This window comes from Protopterus annectens, chromosome 6.part0 (assembly GCF_019279795.1).
Source record: "Protopterus annectens isolate FY-2018-M chromosome 6.part0, PAN1.0, whole genome shotgun sequence".
NCBI lineage: Eukaryota > Metazoa > Chordata > Ceratodontiformes > Protopteridae > Protopterus > Protopterus annectens.
Window position 1 is genome coordinate 1,081,474,147 of NC_056737.1, and position 20,405 is coordinate 1,081,494,551.

A 20,405-nucleotide genomic window follows, 5' to 3' on the forward strand; every position below is an offset into this window, starting at 1 on the left:
AAGTGCTTACTGAGTTACATACTGAAGGGTGCACATTCAATGATTGGCCTAACGAGAGAGAAGTGTATGGTAAAGCCCATGTCACTGCAGAATGACACATATCCCATCAACTGTGGCATTCCTGAAAAAGGCCTTAGCTAGGTTTAGGAGGTAGATGTTTGTTGTTAAACAAAAAAAAAATGCAATCTGACAGCCACATGGACAGCCTTGACTTTAGTACCCTTCTGACTTACTTTGCTTAGGGCAATAGAAATGAGTTGTTCATCTCATCTAATACTCTCTGTTCTGACTAAATAAACAGCAAATGACATGAGACATCTAGATGAAATAACAAATGCTCTTTACTGATAAGAGTACTGTGGGAAAAATACTGGAAGATTAACTGGCTGAGGTTCCTTTCTGGGATACCTTTGACATAAATTTCCAGTTTGTGGATATAGAAGCGCTACCTTTATGAAAGATGATAAGAAGAAGATTTGGATGAAAGGTCCTGCAGTTCTGAAATTTTTCTGACTGAGATAATATCCACTTACTGGTTAATAAAAACATGAGATCTATTTATTCAGGCGTCTAATATGAAGAGTGGTTAGCCTGTCTAACAAAAAATTTACATCCCATGCAGGAATGCTAGAGGTCTTTTTATTTTATTTATTTATTTTATTTAACATCGAACCGGAGAACCTCTTGCTGTGAGGCGAAAAAGGCTCCCGAAAGGTAAGTCTTTCAAACCATTAGGGATACTACTAATGACTAGTTCAAACCCTGATGAAAGTAGGAAACAGCAAGCTGCACTTTAATATGGAATATCTGCATTCCTGGTTGAAAGTACAAGCCACAAACTGAAGCGCTATGACAATGGGGCTGAATTATGTCTCAGTTTGTTGCCCATATAGAAAAAAACTTGTTCATTCACTACAGTATGTACCATTGTGGAAGGTTCTGAATGCTATAAGCAGACCACCCTCGAAACATGATACGGTTGCCTGGCCATTAATGGAAGTGGAGACACCCTGCAGTTAGTTTCATGGATTGCAGGTCTGAGTGAGGTCTCCCAAAGGAATGGGATAGGCAACCTTTAATGGGTTTGAGAATGGAGGCATCTCCTGCAGATGAGGATAATTCAGGGAGAACCATACCTGAGGCAAGATGGGGGTGGAGAATAGCTCTGTCCTTGCTTTGCTTTGTTTTACTTTCTACAGGAATTTCATGATTAGAGGAAAGGGAGAAAGGCACAATGAAACAGAGAAAGTCAGATTAGGACTACAGTTTCCAGGATGACTATTCCAGTGAGGGAATGAAGGAGAAGAAGCTGCTGAACTTAAGAGTTGGTTGGGGATGCAAGCATATCAAAACACATTTTTTTCTCAGCAAGAAAAGATCACGTTCACCAACAAATGACATAAGGACCACCTGTGCAGCATCATGAGACACTGAGTAAGACTGTCCACTATATCTGCCATAGCAGAGCAGAGTGCTGAGCCTCTGAACACACCTATGACAGCCTCCTGGTGGAGGGTGAGAGGTGGTGGATCAGACACAACTTCAACCAAGCATTTACTCTCAGCTGATGCTATGAAGCATGCCTCTCAAATACAACCATGTTGCCAGTACACAACTTGATAGCTATAGGCACTGAAGCTGACCTCTTAATGAAATACAAGTAGGACAGGCAAGGAGAAGATCATTTACTGTTCAGAGAAGCCATGTCAAACACTAAAGCCTGAGCTCAAAATCAGTCCACATCCTTGGAGTAATGACTCTGCAAAGCTCCTTCCTTTAGCCATTTCATCCACTCCACAGTTACAAGTCACAGGAAGTGAGGAGACTCTGGGTTTAAGCTGGCACTGCTGGGAAGCAGACCTGGTAAGAGGCAGGTAGAAACAGCTGCCTTGAACCCTATAATAAGGTTCACATCAGAACACACACAAGCTGGCGGGGTTCCACTTCAATATCTGAGGAAACAAATACAGTGGGTAAATCTGCTAAGTCTTGGACTTTTCTTTTGGTGCTAGACTATGACATTTTCTGCAAAAACAACTAGAATGAGTTCCAGACTGTGAATTTTACAACAAAATAAAACTGGGAAGTAGATAAGTGATTGAATCCTTTAATTCAGGTATGGGGGCAATGACATGAAGTGCAGGAATAGGACTGTTAGCATGAAACAACGGTTGCAAAGTGGACAGAAAAGATCTTCTTGGCTGGATTCACATAGGCAATCTTTACCATGTAAGATCAATTCATTAAGCTGGATAGCATTACATTCATCACTGACTTACATCCATGTGGCAAAACTCAGACAAAAAAAAAAAAGCAATTTTTTTTACCCGTTGTATTTTCTTGATTATGCTTATGAAACAGTCTATGTACTACTTTCCGTTTGTAAAATATTTATTTTTTGTATAACAAGTTTTGTTCTATATTACTGTGTTTTTGTGGGGCTTTTCTCCCCGGGCCTCTACTGAAAATGGACATGTATCCAGCTAGACTAGCCCGGTCAACAAATGTAAAATAAAAAAATAAAAAAAATGTGTGTTGTTACCTGTCTGTCAGGGTCTTCACAATGCTCTTCTGTTTGACCTTTACTTTTATCTGGTCTCCATGGCAAAAACTGTTTAAATTCACGTGAACTCTCAATCTCCAGCCAGATCTCATGCTTAGGAAGAGTTCTGTCCTTCACTTCCATGTCGTCTTCTGTGTCTTCTCCCTCTTCGCCTGTTAAGAAGATGGAATAAATTAAGTTCTGCCCAGCATAGCAAATGAGAAAATTCACCAGTCAAATGCATAATTCTACATCCCCATACAGTATTTCCTCAGAAATGCTACACTCCAGAGTATAAGCTGCTTGACAAAAAGCTTTGCATGGGATTCTACCAGTATTTGCTACTGAGTCAGACTATTTATTTGACATTTGTTTACTGGCAAAATCTGGCTGAGCCAGAAAGTGACCATTTTTAGTGGAAGCCCAGGGAGAAATGCTCCACAATCACAATCTTTCTAAAATCAAGTATGGACACTTAAAATTCCAAAGTATCAAGTTATGCTACAAAACATCAAGTAAACACATTTTAAATCACAAAGTATCATGTTACACTACAAAACATCAAGTACACACATTTTAAGTCACAAAGTATCATGTTACACTACAAAATCTCAAGTGCACACACTAAGTCACAAAGTATCATGTTACACTACAAAACATCACGTACACACATTTTAAATCACAAAGTATCATGTTACACTACAAAACATCAAGTACACAAAGTCACAAAATATCATGTTACACTACAAAACATCAAGTACACACACCAAGTCACAAAGTATCATGTTACACTACAAAACATCAAGTACACGCATTTTAAATCACAAAGTATCATGTTACACTATAAATCATAAGAGTGAAAAAATGTAATAAGAATAAAACATTGAACATAGGTTTCATAGTAAAGTGCAATGAAAAACAACAACATGAGTTGGAGAAAATATGTGAGGAAAAACTCAATAGTCATATTTGTTACACAGATATGTATGTGATAAACGAGACCTGAGACAAGTATAAGAATTTATTTTAAAGAGATATAAGAGATTATATGAATACAGATAGTGAAAGGGTAAACTGAGAGATGGCATTCATAATGTAGTTATAGAAGGAAGAAGGATGGAGAGAAAGTGCAGGGTAGGGTGTCTTCAGGTAGCTTAGGTAAGCACGGAGGAAAGTGAAAGAAGCAGAGGAAAGGTCTGCAAAGATAAAGTGAATAAAATAAGTTAGTGGGAAAAACAAAAGGAGTGGAGTAGGAGACTGGAGAAGGTTGTGAAGCATGATTTAGACTGAAGAGGGTGAGTGAAGTACAGTGACACATGATATAAAAAGCACAGCTCTGTGGTCAACTTACCATAACTATAGGTGTGTTCAAGCATGAATAGTGCTGCAGCCATAACCTTACGGAACTCTACTGCAGGCTCTGGTCTAACATCCAGCCAGATTTCTGCAGCTAAGCCCCTTTCACCCTCATTAATGGACTCATGTCACCTTACATTGGACACCCTCATGTACTTGGTATAAAGATGGCATACATCACGCGATCTTTATTTTTTCTTGTCCACCTCTTAGGAAGTGTTGCCATAAGCAGTAGTGCTACAGCAACAGATAGGTCATTCTCAAGGGCCTTAGATTGAGAACTGGAGAGAACTCACCCTCTTGAGGTGGCAGGACAGCAAGCTAAAATGGGAAAAATGGGGGAGAAGCAAAGAAAGGGAAGCATAGACAGATAAGAGGAAAGAGACAAATGTAGTCACCCTGGCATTTGTTTCCCAAGTGACAGCAGTAATGGTGGGAGGGAATCAAGCCTACCACAGTGACGTTTTGCCACCACAGCTATTTTTACTACAAACAGATGAAAAAGAACATTATCTATTACAGTTACAGTATATCAAGTTACAAAGACACTGCACAAAACTCTCCCTTCAATCATTACACAGATATATTCAAGCAAAGTGAAAACTTAAAACGTATGTAAAACTTTATTTGTCCCCCATCCCCAATTTCCCTCCCCCATCTGTTATTCCCTGGCACCAATAACAACTCCACCTCCTGTTCCTTTTGTTCTAACAGCATCCCCTTGCCTTTTCTTTGATTTTTCATTTCACTACTGCTCTAGGAGTTGGTTTCTCCATAAAATTTATTCTGCACATGCCATCAATGTCTAACGTTATGTTCTTCCAACCCTTGACCTTCCTTCTTTTTGTCTAAGTTTTCCAGCAAGTGTTTTACTTCTTCCACTGTTGGGTTTGTAGTTTTTTTACCCTTGTCGTAACAGTCTTTTTTACCACTAATACAGTTATCCACACCACCTCTCTCACCTTTACATATTTTACTTCAACTTCCTGCACTACCAAAATAATACATTTCTGCCAGTGTCACCTCCCCGTGGTTGCCTCTTTCACCATTTCAATCAAGCCTGTTCTAAACTGAATTAAACTTGGGCACCCCCATCACCAGTCCCCCTTTTTCCACTTTTAAGCATCTCCAAAAGTGGAAACAGGCCAAAGGTATCATTTACTCATTTTGACTAGTGCGTAGAAATATTTATGCAAGTACTTCCAGGCAAATATATATGAAATTTTCTAGTTCTTAATGTTTTCCCTGGCAATAAACAACTGATTCCACTGGATAGAACTGTGTTCAGCATATTTGTCTTCTGAGCCTCTGGAGACTACTTAATCTTAACTACTTTTTACACTACAAGTTCCCGCTGAAGTCTTGTCAAACAGGCAAGATAATTCAGTACACAAAAAGCAAAGATGGCTGAAATGTACATGTACCTTTTCAAGTGATCCAAGGCCTGAGACACTCTGAGGAGAGTTCTTCAGTTCCATCTGCCCAACAGAGAAATCTTTTTTTGCTGGAAGCGAGAATCATGGTGGTGTCCATGGCCATACCCTTGCTCCAGTGGGGTCTGTAATTAGGAGGGGCCAAAATTTTATCTGGGCTCCTGGACATCAGTTCAACTATGTTGGGTTCTCTCCATTCCCTCTGAGACACCGAGTCTATGAAACCATGAGGGGGGCACCCAGGATATGGCTGGGCTTATGCCAAAGGCTTCCAGAAACACCAACTCCTCTGGGGAAGGGATATTTGGTGGTCCATCCCTCACTCTGTTTCAACAATTCAAGCAGGTTCCCAGGGGGAATTTAGCAGAAGCCTCCCCTTTACAGAAACTGGTGTCCTCAGTGAGGAATTCCTTGGGGGTAAATCCAAGTACTTCCTATTAAACTTGCTCTTTCCACACACCTCCCTAGATGGAGAAGTGAGAGAAGAGACAGAAGAGATGGGAGGGCCATGAATACAGAGGAGCCTGGAGAATCAAAGACATACACTGTCTCAAAGGCAAATGATGCAGATCTGCAGACACAGAAAGTTGGAAGAGATTGGTACAGATCCAAAACAACTGCTGAGGATCCCATCTTTGAATGGGAGAGGATCCTCTCTGCAACGAGGCCAAAACCAAAACTAGAAGGCTGGACCAAGCACTCCTCTGATGCAAAGGCCAGAGAGAGAGAGAGAGAGAGACAGGAGCCTAGTGCTGACTTGACTGGCTCAGACATCGAGATCACAGCTGAGCTATTGAAAACCTAACCACCCAGAGACAGGGATGATTCCGAGACCTGAAAGGTGGACTCTGACCCTGTGGCTCCAGTCATGAACACTCAGCTCTGGGGTGCACCTGGTTGCAACAGAGCTGGGATTGAGAATACCAAGGATGAAATCAGAGTCTCAAATGGTCATGCCACTGTTGCCGCTAGGGGGAGGATGGCACAATCAGACCCAACAATCTTGGAACCAAGGGAGAAAGTGCAACAATGGGAATCAAAACCGCTAGCTTCAGAGCAGAGGAGGCAACAATAATACCTAGATGCATTTAGGCCTGAAGAAAGGATAGCATCTGATGCTCCAATTCTAATGGCTTGAGGCTCCCAACTGACCTGGCAGTCCTAAAAGAGGAAACCACCGAAGGTGGCATGGATTGCCCCTTTATGGTTATCGGATCCAAAAGGGTGAAGATCGAACCCGAGGTGGAGAGAGGATGGTCACACAGAAAACTCCACTGGAGTAACAGGACAGAAGAGAGATTGAAGTCTGCCCAAATAAGCGGTAGGATCCTTAGCCATAAGGGGGCTTGAAGTGCTCAGGGTAGGGGAGTTGGAAGACTCAGAGACCAACAGCATCAGAGATCAGGGCTGAATTGGTGTCAATTGACCTAAACGGGTCAAAGCCAGAGGTGCTGAAGGTCAGCTGTCCCTCAGGAGACAATGAAGCACATTTGCGGTCTTTTGACTCTTTTCTGTAGGGCTTGGACTCCTTATCCCGTGACATGTCCTTTTCCCGCTTTTCTGGTTTCTTTCAAGGAAAGACAGAGGAGGAAGAAGGAGTGGAGGGTTAAATTAAACCCTTTACAACAAATCTGGCTCGCCTTTCATTGAGAACCAGAGTGCTGACAAGGCGCACACTTGGCACCCTGTGTCAAAATGGGCAGTGCCCAAACAGTAAACACATCTTGCGGTGGCATTTATGCCCACAGGAAACACTTTTTTTAATCCTGAAGCTTTCTCTCTGTTTACAGGAATCAAAAACTACCATATACAAACTTCACAATGGGATAGAAAATTCTTTAATATACCTGCATAGCTATCTAGTGAAAAACACACAAACATAAGAGAAAATAACTGAGAAATTCTTTTACTTTATCAGTAATACTTGTTAAAAAAGTACAGTTGTGTAAGTAAACTTCCATAACAGTAGATGTTTTAATGATCACTGCCGCAGTGGGTTAAGCTATGTGGGTTACCATCCTGCATACGATACAACTGCCAGGCAGCTTCCAAAGCTTCAGAACACATTCAACATGCCCAAACTCTTAATCAGCTCAGCTCAAGCTGACTTCAAAGACAGGTTTCAGTGACAACCCTTCAGAGCATTCAAGCCAACATACAGAGGGTGGCTGAGCTGTTTCAGTGACAACCCTTCAGAGCATTCAAGCCAACATACAGAGGGTGGCTGAGCCCTGAAAAGGACAATGCTAGAAACAACAACAAATGAAAGTCCACACCCTGGCATAAACAGCACACCAAAAACAAGCATGATGAAGCAGCTACTGCAGCAGCGATCATTAAAAAATCTACTGTTTTTGTATGTTCACTTACAGAACTGTACTACGTTAATCATTTTGATCACTGTTACAGTAGCCTAAGTTACATGGGTAGAACTCCCTAGCTTACACATTGGAAGGTGGAAGGGAAAGGGTCCAGAAGCCTCAAGAGAACAGTCATAGCATAGCCTGATCTAGATTTAGAAAAGGAATTAAGTTTGTAATGTCTTGTAAAAGTATATATAAAGGACCACTTTGCCTCTTCTAGAATGCTTCAAAATCCAACCCTTTCCAAAAAGCCATAGGTGAAGCCAATGCTCTGGTACACTGGGCTTTGACCCTGCCTGGAATAATTTTGCTGTGGTGAGTATAACAAAAGGCAATAGCCTTACACAATTATTTGGAAATAGTCTGTATTGACACAGGTTGTTCTTTCTTACTTTCATAAGAAATGAATAACAGATCTGAAGATCTGAAAGATTTAATTCTGTCAAGATTGTACCCGAGTATCACCTCTCCCTCATTTTTAAGATCCATAAAGAAAATGGGGGAATAAACAGTTTGGCCTAAAGTAAACTCTGGCATAAAAGAAAAAGAAAGATCAGACCTCAAAGGAACCTTTTCCGTGTGGAAAATGAGACAAGGTTCACTCACCATTAGAGCTTGCAAATCAGATACTCTTTTTGCAGAAGTGAGACCAATCAGTAAAACCATTTTCCATGTTAAGAATCTCAATTCAGCCAGTTTAGCTGGTTCAAAAGGAGTAAATGTTAGCTGCTTTAACACAAAATTAAGACCCCAAGAAGGGGCCACCAATTTCCTTGCAGGCCTCTTAAGCAAAACCCCTTTCAAAAACATTTTGACATATGAATGCCTTGAAAGAGAAGGATCCATAGGCAGACATGCTGAAATGGCTGATAAATGAACCTTGATGGAGGAGTAAGAAAGGCTGTAGGAAAATAACACACAAACATACTGAAACCAGAGAATGACTAGTACTGAATGGATGCTGTATATGTTGTTGGTGCCAGCTAGAAAACCTTTTCCATTTGTTAATATATGATTTTCTAGCAGAACACTTTCTTGCCTCTAGTACCTGCTGCATGTTCCTCTGTAAACAGGTGCCTAAAGGGAATCAAAACCCTATCACCCAGGCAGTCAGCTGAAGGTGATTGGGGTTGGGTAGTACAAAACACCAACGATCTTGTGAAAGTATATACATTCTGAGGAAGCTTATAGTAATTGTCCCTGGCCATTTCCAAAACAGGACACACTGCTAAAATCTCTGCTAAAATCTAAACAACTGAGAGCTATGTCCCTCACAGTGATGCAAGTCTGACTGGAAAACCTCAGAAATAGATCTAGATACAGATCCACATTTTTTTGTGGAAAAAAAACTCTTTGAACTGAGGTGTCTAGCTGACACCCCAGGAACACAATCCTGTGTGAATACGTCAAAAAGGCTTTTGAATGTTCTCTTCAATCCCAGCTTGTGTAAGAGATCTCTCACCGAAGTGAGAGAATCCGGACACTTTGAAAAAGACTCTGCAAAGTTAAGTCATCTAACTATGGAATAATTTGGGTACCACATAGTCTAAAATGAGCTATAACTGCAGCTAGACACTTTGTGAACACTCTTAGTGCAGTGAACAGTCCAAAGGGTAAGGCAGCTAACTGGTAATGTGATCCAGACATACGAAGCCTTAAGAAATGCCTGAAGTGCGGATGAATGGGGATGCAATGATAAGCATCTTTTACATCTACTGTTACCAGGAAATTTGAATGAGGAAGAAGAGGTAACATGTTTTGAAGTGACAGAATTTTGAAGTTAGACACCACCACAAGCAGATCTAACAAAGATCCGGAAATGATCTCCAAGTATCATCTTTCTTCTTTGACACTAAAAACATCCTTGAATAAAAACTTTTCCCCACTTGGGAAGGAGAGCTGGTTTTAGGAAATGGTTTTATCACCCCCTGGAATGGCATGTGATAAAAGTACATGTAGAAAGAGTCTGGTCTGCTGGATGAGGAATAAACCCCTGGAAAGGAGGAATTTCCTCTCACTGTCATCTGTAACCTTGATGAATGATCTTCAGAACCCATTTGTTTGAAACTATCTGCTGTCAAGGAGAAAACTGTAGATTCAGACTTTCTAGAAAGTAAAAGGTATTGCTGACAGACTGTTACTGGTTTTGTAAGGTTCTTGAATTCTTTTTGGAACGCCCTTGCCATTTTGCCAAAATTAGATGAGGGACTAGACAATCCATTATTAAAACTGAAAAAGGAGCTTAGAAAAATCGTTGATATTCACAAAATTAACTTACACCTTTCATCACACTTTTTGATCACCCCTGCAGCAAAGAAACCAAAACGTGAATCTCTCTCAAAAAGAAAAATTCTAGGTTCATAGGTAAGCCAAAAGCCTTACATAAGCAAATTAGTCACATCCGCTTGGGAGGTTCTGAGAATGCAGCCAAGCAAACCTCCTCAAAACAGTACCGGAGGCCAGAGACCTGGAAGAAATACCAACACAGTCACTCATACACACAAACACACATACTGATATGCACACACACAACACACACACTGTAAGCAGTGACTAGTAAAATAGAAGAAACTAAGTAATTTAACGCAGATTTTTCCTCACAAGAAGAAACAGCAGAGCAAACATCCCTCATACTTTCACAACTAGTCGAAATATACACTGGCATGTCAGCCGGACACTTCAAAATTCAATATGTTTCTCCCATACTGATCAATAATCTTCCCAGTCTCATCAGAAAGAGTAGAATAGGAATTAAGTAATTGTTTAGCAGCAGTAGGATTAGCTAAAGCTATAGCTGCTGGGTCATGTCTAGGAAGAATGTATAACAACTTAAAAGACTGAAGAAAGTACATTTGTGTAAAACCTTACTATAAAAGTAGATGTCCTACTTTTCACTGTTACAGTATTCTTTACAATAGGGATTCCCTGCCAAGGGTAGCCCAAAGTCTGGCCAGTATACCAAAGCCTTTAGGTTGCAACAGGTATGCCATAAATTACATGTATGCTTCCTGCTCTTGGCATAGGGGATAAAGGTGATGTACAGACGTGCCATCCCCAGAACTGAAAGGCCCTAGCAGGAACAACAGTATAAGGACACACAGAAGTTTCAAGTCCACCCAGAAGAAGAAAGTAAACGGGGAGGAGGGAGGGAGTGAACACTGCAACAGTGATGAGAAGGACATCTACTGTTATGGTAAGAAGGACATTTACTGTTATGGTAAGATTTTACACAACTGCACTATGTCCCTCCATATCATTGTTGGAGTATTTTTTACAATGAGGAGAGTACAAAAGCTTAGAAAGAAAGCTGGGAGGAGGAAGGACTTGCACAGCCCTCAAGGAAACCATGTAGGATAGCCCTGGCAATACTAGCTCTAGCCCTAGATATAACATCCAAATTATAGTGCTTGGTAAAAGTATGCACAGAAGTCCAGGTAGCTGCCTCAAGAATAAAAGTGGTATCCAACCCCTGAAAAAAGCACCAGAAGAAACTGCAGCTCTGGCAGAACAAGCCTTAACAAAAGAAGGAAGATTTTTTCCATGAAATGGGATAACAAAAGAAAACAGCCAAACCAAAAGATCTAGGATGAAAGGAAACAAAAAGCTACTCAAATTTACAAATGTCTTTGGTTTTGTCCAAATATCGGAGTTGTCTATGCAAATTCAAGGTGTGAAGAACCTTCTCACTAGCAGACTGCGGAGAAGAGAAAAAAGTGGGCAAATAAATAGACTGATTGAGAGACAACTCATTAACCACCTTGGGTATAAAAGAACTATTAGTAAGAAGGGACACCCTTTCTTTATAAAAACAAAAAACAAAAAAGGAGGAACAGTCATAAGGGCTTGCACCTCAGACACCCGTCTGGGTGAGGTAAGAGTCAAAAGAAGAACATTCTTTCAAGAACAATTTTGTAAAGAAACTGAAGCTGCAGACTGAAAAAGAGCCTGTCAGTTTTTCCAAAAATGTTTAGGTCCTAGGAAGAAAGAATTTTTTTTTTTGGGAGGCCTACTATGATGGATGTCTTAAGAAATGGTTTGACTTCAAATCTAGAAGCCAAAGGCAGAGTCACAGGCAGACAAGCAGAAATAGTTGACAGGTGGGCTTTAACAGAAGAAAATGCCAACCCAGCATTAAGCAATTTACACAAATAAGAGAAAACCAAAGGGACTTCCCATAGTAGGTAGATCCAGGTTATAACATTTTGGACAAATAAGGCTTTTTGGTAGTGGGTTTCCTGGCCTCCTGCAGGACCTGAAGCACATCCTCAGAAAAAAAAATATGTCTAAAAGGCATCAAAACCCCATCACCCACAATATCAACTGAAGAGTGGACATGTGGGGTGAATGAGAGACCCCTTGTCTTCTGTGTCAAACCCCATCACCCACAATATCAACTGAAAAGTGGACATGTGGGGGTGAATGAGAGACCCCTTGTCTTCTGTGTCAAACCCTATCACCCACAATATCAACTGAAGAGTGGACATGTGGGGTGAATGAGAGACCCCTTGTCTTGTGTGAGTAGAGGGAAGGCATAAAGATACATCCTTTTCCAAGAGAAAGAGAGGGCGTCCACCTTTCAAGCCAGAGGACATGGGACTCTAGTGCAAAAGACAGAAAGTTGTCTGTTCAGAGAGGAGGCAAAAATATCTCCTTGAGGAGTACCCCACTGCTGAACAATTTCCAGAAATACATCTTTGTGAAACATCCACTCATGAGATTGTGTTATCGACCTGCTCAGAGTTTCTGCCACAATGTTCTGATCTGAAAGAATGTAAAGTGCCTGAAGGGTTACCTGATACTGGACAGCTACACCCCAAAACTGAAGAGCTAGTCTGCACAGGAGATAAGACCTTGCCTCCTTTCGATTGTTGAGGTACCTCATCACTGTGATATTGTCTGAAGATTTTGAGGGGCTCTGGAAGGAAAGGAGAATGGAAAGCCTGAAGACCCCGGACAAGGGCTCTCCGCTCTCTGATTCTGATGTGGTCCTTTTGTTGTCGAAGAGACCAATGGCCCTGCACATTCAGAAGACTGAAGGAGGCCTCCCATACCACATCTAAGGCATATATAAACCAGTTCCTGAGAGGTGGCTCGAGGTTGAAAAGGAAGCCATGGATTGATGGACAATTGATGAATCTGCCACTGAAGTTCCAGCTTACGAAAGGGGAGAAGGAGAATTACAAAATCCAAAGGATGAGAATGTTGAAGCCAGACCTTCAAAAAAGTGTTTAGCTGACAGAGATCCAGAAGGGGGCTCCAGGTGCCTTCTTTCCTGGGGACCAAAAACATTCTAGAGTAAAACCTCTTTTACCCCTTTGAGGAGCTGTAACTTCCTGAATTGCTACTCCAGACAAGAGGTCCTGAAGCACCTATGGAAAACAGGGCAGCTGCTCCTGAGAATCCTGAGGAATGCCCAAAGGGGGGGGGGGATTTCCAAACCATATAATACCCTTTTGGATAATACACAGAACTCAAGAATCCTGAGTGATCTTTAGTCAAACAGGAAGGGACAGTGCAAGATGAAGAGAGAGAGGAATGTGACTGAGAAAAGAGGGTCAAGGATGGTCAGGCAGCACCTGGCTTGTCAAGAAAAGGAGGCTTCTGAGCTGAAGGAATTTGAAAAAACTTAGCAGGAGGAGCTCTTCTACCATCCTGCTTACCCTTTGGGGAAGGGCAAGACTGTCTGCAGACAGACGCGGGTTTATTAGGGTAATTTCTTTGAAATGTGGAAACAGGTGAAACAAAAACATGTTTTAAATCCTGTAAAGCTTTATCCTTTTCCTGAAGAAGGCTTAAACAGCTCAGCAGCAGCAGCACCAAGAAGATGTTTGCTATCTGGAGAAGAATCCATCAACTTTAACTTAATATCATTGGGCATAGGTTGACGTTGAAACCAGTAATACCTCTTCAACACAGAACCAAAACCAGCAGCCTTAGATGAGGCATCAGCTGCATCATAGCTGCAGTTCCCAGGTTGCTCGCCATTCTGTGAAGTCTCTAGTAAAAAAAAAGAGCAGAAGTCTTCCCCTCAGTGTCAAAAAGATCTGAAATAACCTGACAAGCCTGAGAGAGAAGAGCCAAAATACACCTAGTCATATGGGTCTGGTGGTTTACAGCTCTAAAGGCCAAGGAGGCAGAAGTTTACACTTCCTTACCCAGCCTTTCCATAGTTCTGCTGTCCTTGTTAGAGGGAAGCAGCTTTGTAGAAGGCAAAAAAGTTTAGATGGCTTATCAGAAACAACAGAAACAGAAGGGTAAGCAGAGGGGCAGCTATAAAGGAATTTGAAATCCTTCAGTTTTTCAGGAGCAGGGGTTAGGGAGTCAGGAGCCTGGGAAGCTGTGAAAAAGGCATCCAACAAGGCAGCAAGAATAGGAGGGACAGCAGAGGGCCTAGGAGACTCCATTTGAAGATGCACTTAGTACCTCTTCTGAACATCAGAGACTGGAGCACAATCCCATTAAAAAAACTCCATTATTCCAGAAATTGTGTTACTGAAGGAAATCTCCTCAAAAATGGGTTCAGGACTAATAGTTTCCTCTTGCTCAGAGCCATAAATCTAAGGGAAAGGGAATTTGTGCAGAATAGGTCAAGGATTCTTCACCATAGTCCACTTTCTCATGTGAAGAAACCTGTCCCAAGGCTTCTTAAGAGGGGCAGAAAATCAATGAGAAGTAGGAAAAGGTACCCACTGAGAAGGCTTCAGAACCACAAGAGAATTAAACAGACCTTGGGAAATTCTGCTAGTCACGCTGATGATATTTGGGAGCAAGAGAAATGTACTTAGTTTTCTGGTTCTTTTTTCAAGAGGATGTCAGCCTTAAAGATCTTAGGTGCCTCTGACCCTTGATGTTACTCAATAAGGATAGTACATATCTCTTCTCTCACCAATATTTGTGGAACACTCCTAGGTCCTTCGTAAATAATCAGCCCCTGAACATCCGAAGCAGACATCTGCATGGCCTCTATAGACATGCGAGAAGCTGGACCCATACTGGCTTCTAAAGCATAGGAATCAGACTAAAATACCAGATGGTCCTCTGGGCTTACACTAACCTCAAAAGAGACATCCAGTGGAGGGGTAGAGCAGAAAAATCCAACTGAGCTTTCTTGATTTTCTTTGCAGAAGGCTGACCCTCAGGCTGGGAAGAATCTTCCATAGCATCTTTATCGAGCAACTTAAAAAAAGAAATTATGTACTCACCATAACATTCCATCTGAGTAGTTATACTTAATTTTTCTGCAACCTGTGGGTATTCGGATCCATATCGGATCCGAGCCGGCAACTTTACAAGCAACTATTTCGAGCTCCAAGCTCCTTCCCCTTACCCATAACACACCACCATCTCCTACATTCCCTCAGAATGAGTTTGCTGCAACCTAAACCATTCAGCAACTCAAACTAGAAGAAACCATATATGATCATCACATGAGAAGGTTTGGGGGAAGGAGGGTAGGACAGTTGCAGAAAAATAAAGTTCTTTATCTGAAGTAGTTAACTTCATTTTATCTTCAACCTGTGGGACAGAGTCCCCAGCTACTCAACCCCCTGGGAGGCCCTCATGAAAGGATATTCCTGAGCACCACAGAGCCGAAGGATGCTCTCTCTCTGGAGATTAAATCCAACTTATAATGAGAAATGAAGGTATGTGACTTAGCCCAAGTTGCTGCTGCACAAATATCCATTGACACCCTAGACCAGAAAGCAGCAGACGTCACCATAGATCTGGTAGAGTGAGCTTTAACAGGACCAGGTGGAAACAAGCCTTTGTCTTTGGAAATTTGCAAAATACATACCCCAGGATTCATGAAGCTTGCACCTGGTGCAGGTATAGCATCGGCATTCTAACACCAAAGATGGCCGCCAAGCGATTTAGGTATGAGCTGTTTCCACGTGCACTACCTGTGTAGGCTACACCTGCACAACTCCCGAGCCTTGTATGCTAATTACCCCATGTGCAGCAGTGTAGCATGCAAATGAAGGTATGTAGCAATTCAGGAAGTGGTGCAGGCATAGTGTAAGCATGCAGAAATGCAAACCATAGAAAACGGTTTACATTTTTGCAAACATAAAATCGAAGCCATGACAGCCGACCAAACACAAGTATTATATTGTTAATATATGCCAGTAGCCAAATATAAAGCCACTGGCATAAAAAAACATGTACAAAATATAAAATTAACATTTAATATATATAGTCGCACTATCACGACGTGGAAGTGCAGGACAGCGGTGCGCAAAGGGGATCGCAAGGAATATATAATAATATAGAATAAAACCGCAATGAAACACATATCACGATTTCCCCATAATAGTCAATGGCAGGCATGCTACACCATACTCATGGTGCAAGGGTTGCTAAGGGGCAGTGACAGTGTTATGCGCAGTAGCTAGGAATTAGTAGGCAATGCCATGCAAATGAGAGGAGTAATAGTGAATCGCAGATTCCCTGCTGGTGTAAGGATGCACCTCACAGCATTATAACACCGAGGTGTGCCCTTGAGATAAAGATGAGGGGTGTGTTGCCATTGCTGTAAGCACATTGGAGCATTGCTAAACCGGTCTGCCCCTAGCTAGGCAAAGCTGCAGGATAGGGGTGTGTCAAATTGCCCACAGGTATGCTTAGCTGAGAGTACACAAGGTAATAGAGTATGCATGTGAACGGAGATGAAAATGCACGTAAACCCAGTAAACGGGTATTTGCGGTGCACACTGCAGCTGAAACAGGAAGGATATAGGAAAGAAATAAGGAAATGCTGCAGCAGTGAAATTGGAGTACAAATGACTAATTAACACCTAGGAGCCTACAGTGGACCACTGACAACAGCTAACAAGGCTGCAAGCTACCTGCAGAACAGGGAAGGGGCAGGGGCTGTACTGCAAAGAAAACAGCAAAGTGTCAAAGCAGAACAAAGCCGATATACAGTATATCAGCTACAAGGCACATTTTGCCATGATTGGGTAGGGAAAGTACAAAACAAGAAAGACGGCAGGTGGATGCATGCCTGATAATGGGAGGGGATCCAGGTCTAAAAGTGAATTAAAGGGCAACAGATTAATCAAGGCAGGCAAGTAGATCTCCACAGTAAAGGCCTCACACTTGCAGTACTCATTGCAAAACCCATAATTAAGACACACAGCAACTGTAATAGCTCATACACACCCACATACATCAGCAGCATCCATAGCACAAAACTATAAAGTGTGAAAGCACCTCACACACATTTGTGTATTCCCATACATTCTGCACGAGTGGTGTATACAAACGGGGAAATTGTATTGTGTACATTAGGGGCTGCCATAGCTTTGATCCACCAGCATGTGTTGGAGACTGAAGGTGGTGTGGAGGATGATACACATGACCACCTCAGGCACCAGAGGAGGAGGAGAGTGTTCAGACCCAGGGTAACCTACCAGGGGCTACATGATCTGGAGATAGTAGAGCGTTACAGGGTGGACAGGGACACTCTACAGCAACTTGCGGAGCTGTGCCGGCCACACTTCACAGCTAGAACAAACAGAGGGGAACCCATCCCAGTGGATATGAAGGTATGTGTAAGCCTGAGAATACTAGTTACAGGTACCTTTCAAAGACCAACTGGGGATATCATGGGGATCTCACAGGCATCAACATCCAGGGTACTACACCAGTTCCTGGATGCCATGTTACCACATGCCAATGAGCACATATACTTTCCCCGAACGCAGGAGGAGTTGGCCAGCAATATGCGTCTCTTCCACCGTGTGGCAGAATACCTGGAGGTACTGGGTGCAATAGACTGCACACACATACACATCAAGTCACCATTTGGTGAGCAGGATAGGCGCTACATAAACCGCAAGGGATACCCCTCCATCAACTGCCAGGTCGTGTGCAATGCCCAGGGCATTATCATGGATGTGTGTGCTGGCAGCCCTGGAAGCTATCATGACTCCCACATCTAGCATGCTTCACAGCTGTATCTGTTATTTGCCAGGGGCGACATCCCAAATGGCCATCTGGTGGGGGATGCTGGCTATGCACTGGAACCGTGGATGATGACTCCCATCAGAAATGCACACACACCCATGCAGGAACACCATAATGAGGCACACGCACAAACCAGAATCATCACAGAGTGTGTGTTTGGGATGCTGAAATCACGGTTCAGTTGCTTGGACATATCTGGTGGAGCCTTGCTTTACTCTCCAGGCACATGTGCCCACATCTTCATAGTGTGTGCCATGCTACAAAATGTGGTCCTGTGGAAACAGCTGCAGCAGGGACAGAATGGTGAAGGCCCTCACAGCCCACCACCATTGCCAAGGGCCCCACAGGCACAGAGATACTCAGACCACGAACACCCTGAGCCAGCCCCAGTAGGCAGACGGAGGCGTGCCCAGTATGCCCATGCCTTGGCAAAGAGGGAACGTACAGCACACACACTGACAGTGTAGGCACCTAGGGACTGACACCTTTCTCCACCTGCACACACAGTAAAAATGGATGGAACACACACAAGACTACCTGTAAATTGTCATGTATAGGCAGTCTACTTTGTGCATCCAACATAGGCAGCTCTCAACTATTGCACACACAACAGCCAGTGGCACAAGGTAAATCAACACCTGAACAGTAAATTAAACTATCAGCATATGCAGATACTGTATGTATAGATTCATAGGTAGGTACTTGACCAACTGCCAGAGGCCATTCATAAGGCCAGCCAAAATGTGTCAGCTTTTGTCATCCCATTGATTAATTAACTGTCCCTCTGTGGAGCAGACCCAATGGCGGGATCCCTGGGGTGCATCTACTGTTCCCCATCCACCCTTCAAGGTTTCTCTTGCAGAGTGTTAGTGAGGAGCTCTGTATAATGTAGTTAGGGATGTTGTTCCAAAGTATGGGGGAGTGTCTGTGACAGGAAGCTGTCCCTCCAGCATCTTCCAGTTATTGCTGTGGCAAGGTTCAGCTCACTACAGTGTGTGGCTCACTGTGACATGGATTCCCATAGGTGGAGCATATCCATCAAGCCTGAGTTCGATATGGCTGTGTTGGCCAGCGGAGATCATCTCTGGGTAAACGAGATGCCACTGAGTAAAGCAGGAGTTTATTCAATCTGGCTGTATAGGCCATATGTTGGAGGCCAATATTCCCCTTGGTGAGGTACATTCATGGACCCCCCAGCTGTTGGACATGTCTTCTGAGGTACATCCCACATCGGTTATTATAACCTATGATGGGACTGATGAGTGATGAGTAAAGGGGCACTATAACCCCAGTATATCTAGATGGGAATCCTTTAGTAATCAGATGGCCTACATAGAAGAATGTCCTAACTACTGTGGAGATATGAGTGTCAAAGAGGAGATCACTATCTACCTTAGTCCCCAGATACCCCATTACCTCATCTGTATTAAAGTGGCTGCCACTTATGTGTTAATATGTGGGTGCCGATTCCACAATGGAATGACCATGTAGTTAGTGGCACTTGGCTGGAGGCTGTGTCGTTGGCACCCAGTGACATTCTCTGTGAGGCCCCTTGAGGGATGTTCGTGTCAGCTGGACTACCAATCATGGCTCACAGTTCGCAGTCATTGCCAAACATGGTCTGCCGTAGTCCATCTGTGTTTGCCTGTACCTCTGAGATGTACATGCCAAACAGTAGGGCTCAGAGGACTGAGTCCTGTGGGACACCAGTCATGACTGCTCAAGAATTGGACCTGGAGACCGCTAGTCGCACCATGTGTGTTGTGTGTGTAAGCCCGTTGGCAACCCAACATGTGATGTATGGGTGAATGTACAGGCTGGTGTGTTTACAAATAATACCTGAGTGGGGCATGGTGTCAAAAGCCTTGGTGAGGTCCAGGTAGTATGTGTGAACCACCTACCCCATCATCTAACATCTTGGTGACTGTATGTAAGACGTCAAACAGGTTCAGTAGGCATGAACTGCACTCAACCAAACTGACCTGGGTTGGGTCACGTGTTCGGAGATTACTAATGTCATTGTTAATGAGTGCCATGAGGATGTGGGCCATACCATTGCAGATCAGGCTAGTCAGGCTTATGGGGTGGTAGTTACCATGGTCAGTTGTGATTCCACCTTGATGGAGTGGAATAACTGTTACCACGTGCCACTGTATGGGCATGTAACCTGTGGAGAGGCTGAGGTAGGAATGCTTAATTAGGTGGGGGGGCAGGTTGTCTTGTACAGTTTGCAAGATGCAGTCTGGGTCAACATCTGCCTCCATTGACACTGTGTTCTGCTGTTAGAGACAGCCATTCCCACCTGTGTGTCTCTGATGGTTGTGATACTGTACCTTTTGGGTAGTGTTGTGGGCTCTTTAGGGGGTGAAGTATGCACCAAATGTATCTGCAAGGATGTTGGCGATATCAGCAGGGTCAGCATATTTTGTGCTATATTTCACCGGCACAGTGCAAATCTGTGTGTCACCACGTAGATCCTTGACATAACCAAAGAAGGCTTTGTGGTTATCTTTCGAATCCTTGCATATTCTCCTGCTGATGTTAGCCTTGGATGATGTCATGAGGGACCTACGTATCATCATACTAATAGTGGCCATGAATGTCTGCCCTTCGTGGGATTTGCTGTGTGTCTGGAACACTGTCCTACTTCTGTAGTATAGCCTGTTTATTGCAGAGGTCCACCAGACCGGTGTCCTTGTCTAGGAGAAGTGAGTCTTGGTTTACCAGTGATGGCACGATCCA

At 43.0% G+C, this 20,405-nt stretch overlaps 1 protein-coding gene across 1 annotated transcript in view; it reads right to left on the reverse strand.

Moving 5' to 3' along the window:
- NRDE2 (NRDE-2, necessary for RNA interference, domain containing) overlaps positions 1 to 20,405 on the reverse strand; it is a 766,517-nt gene that overhangs the window by 200,073 nt on the left and 546,039 nt on the right. The window contains exon 8 of the mRNA XM_044073622.1: positions 2,543 to 2,715. Coding sequence (XP_043929557.1) covers positions 2,543 to 2,715 — 173 coding nt within the window. The remainder of the gene's footprint in view (positions 1 to 2,542; positions 2,716 to 20,405) is intronic.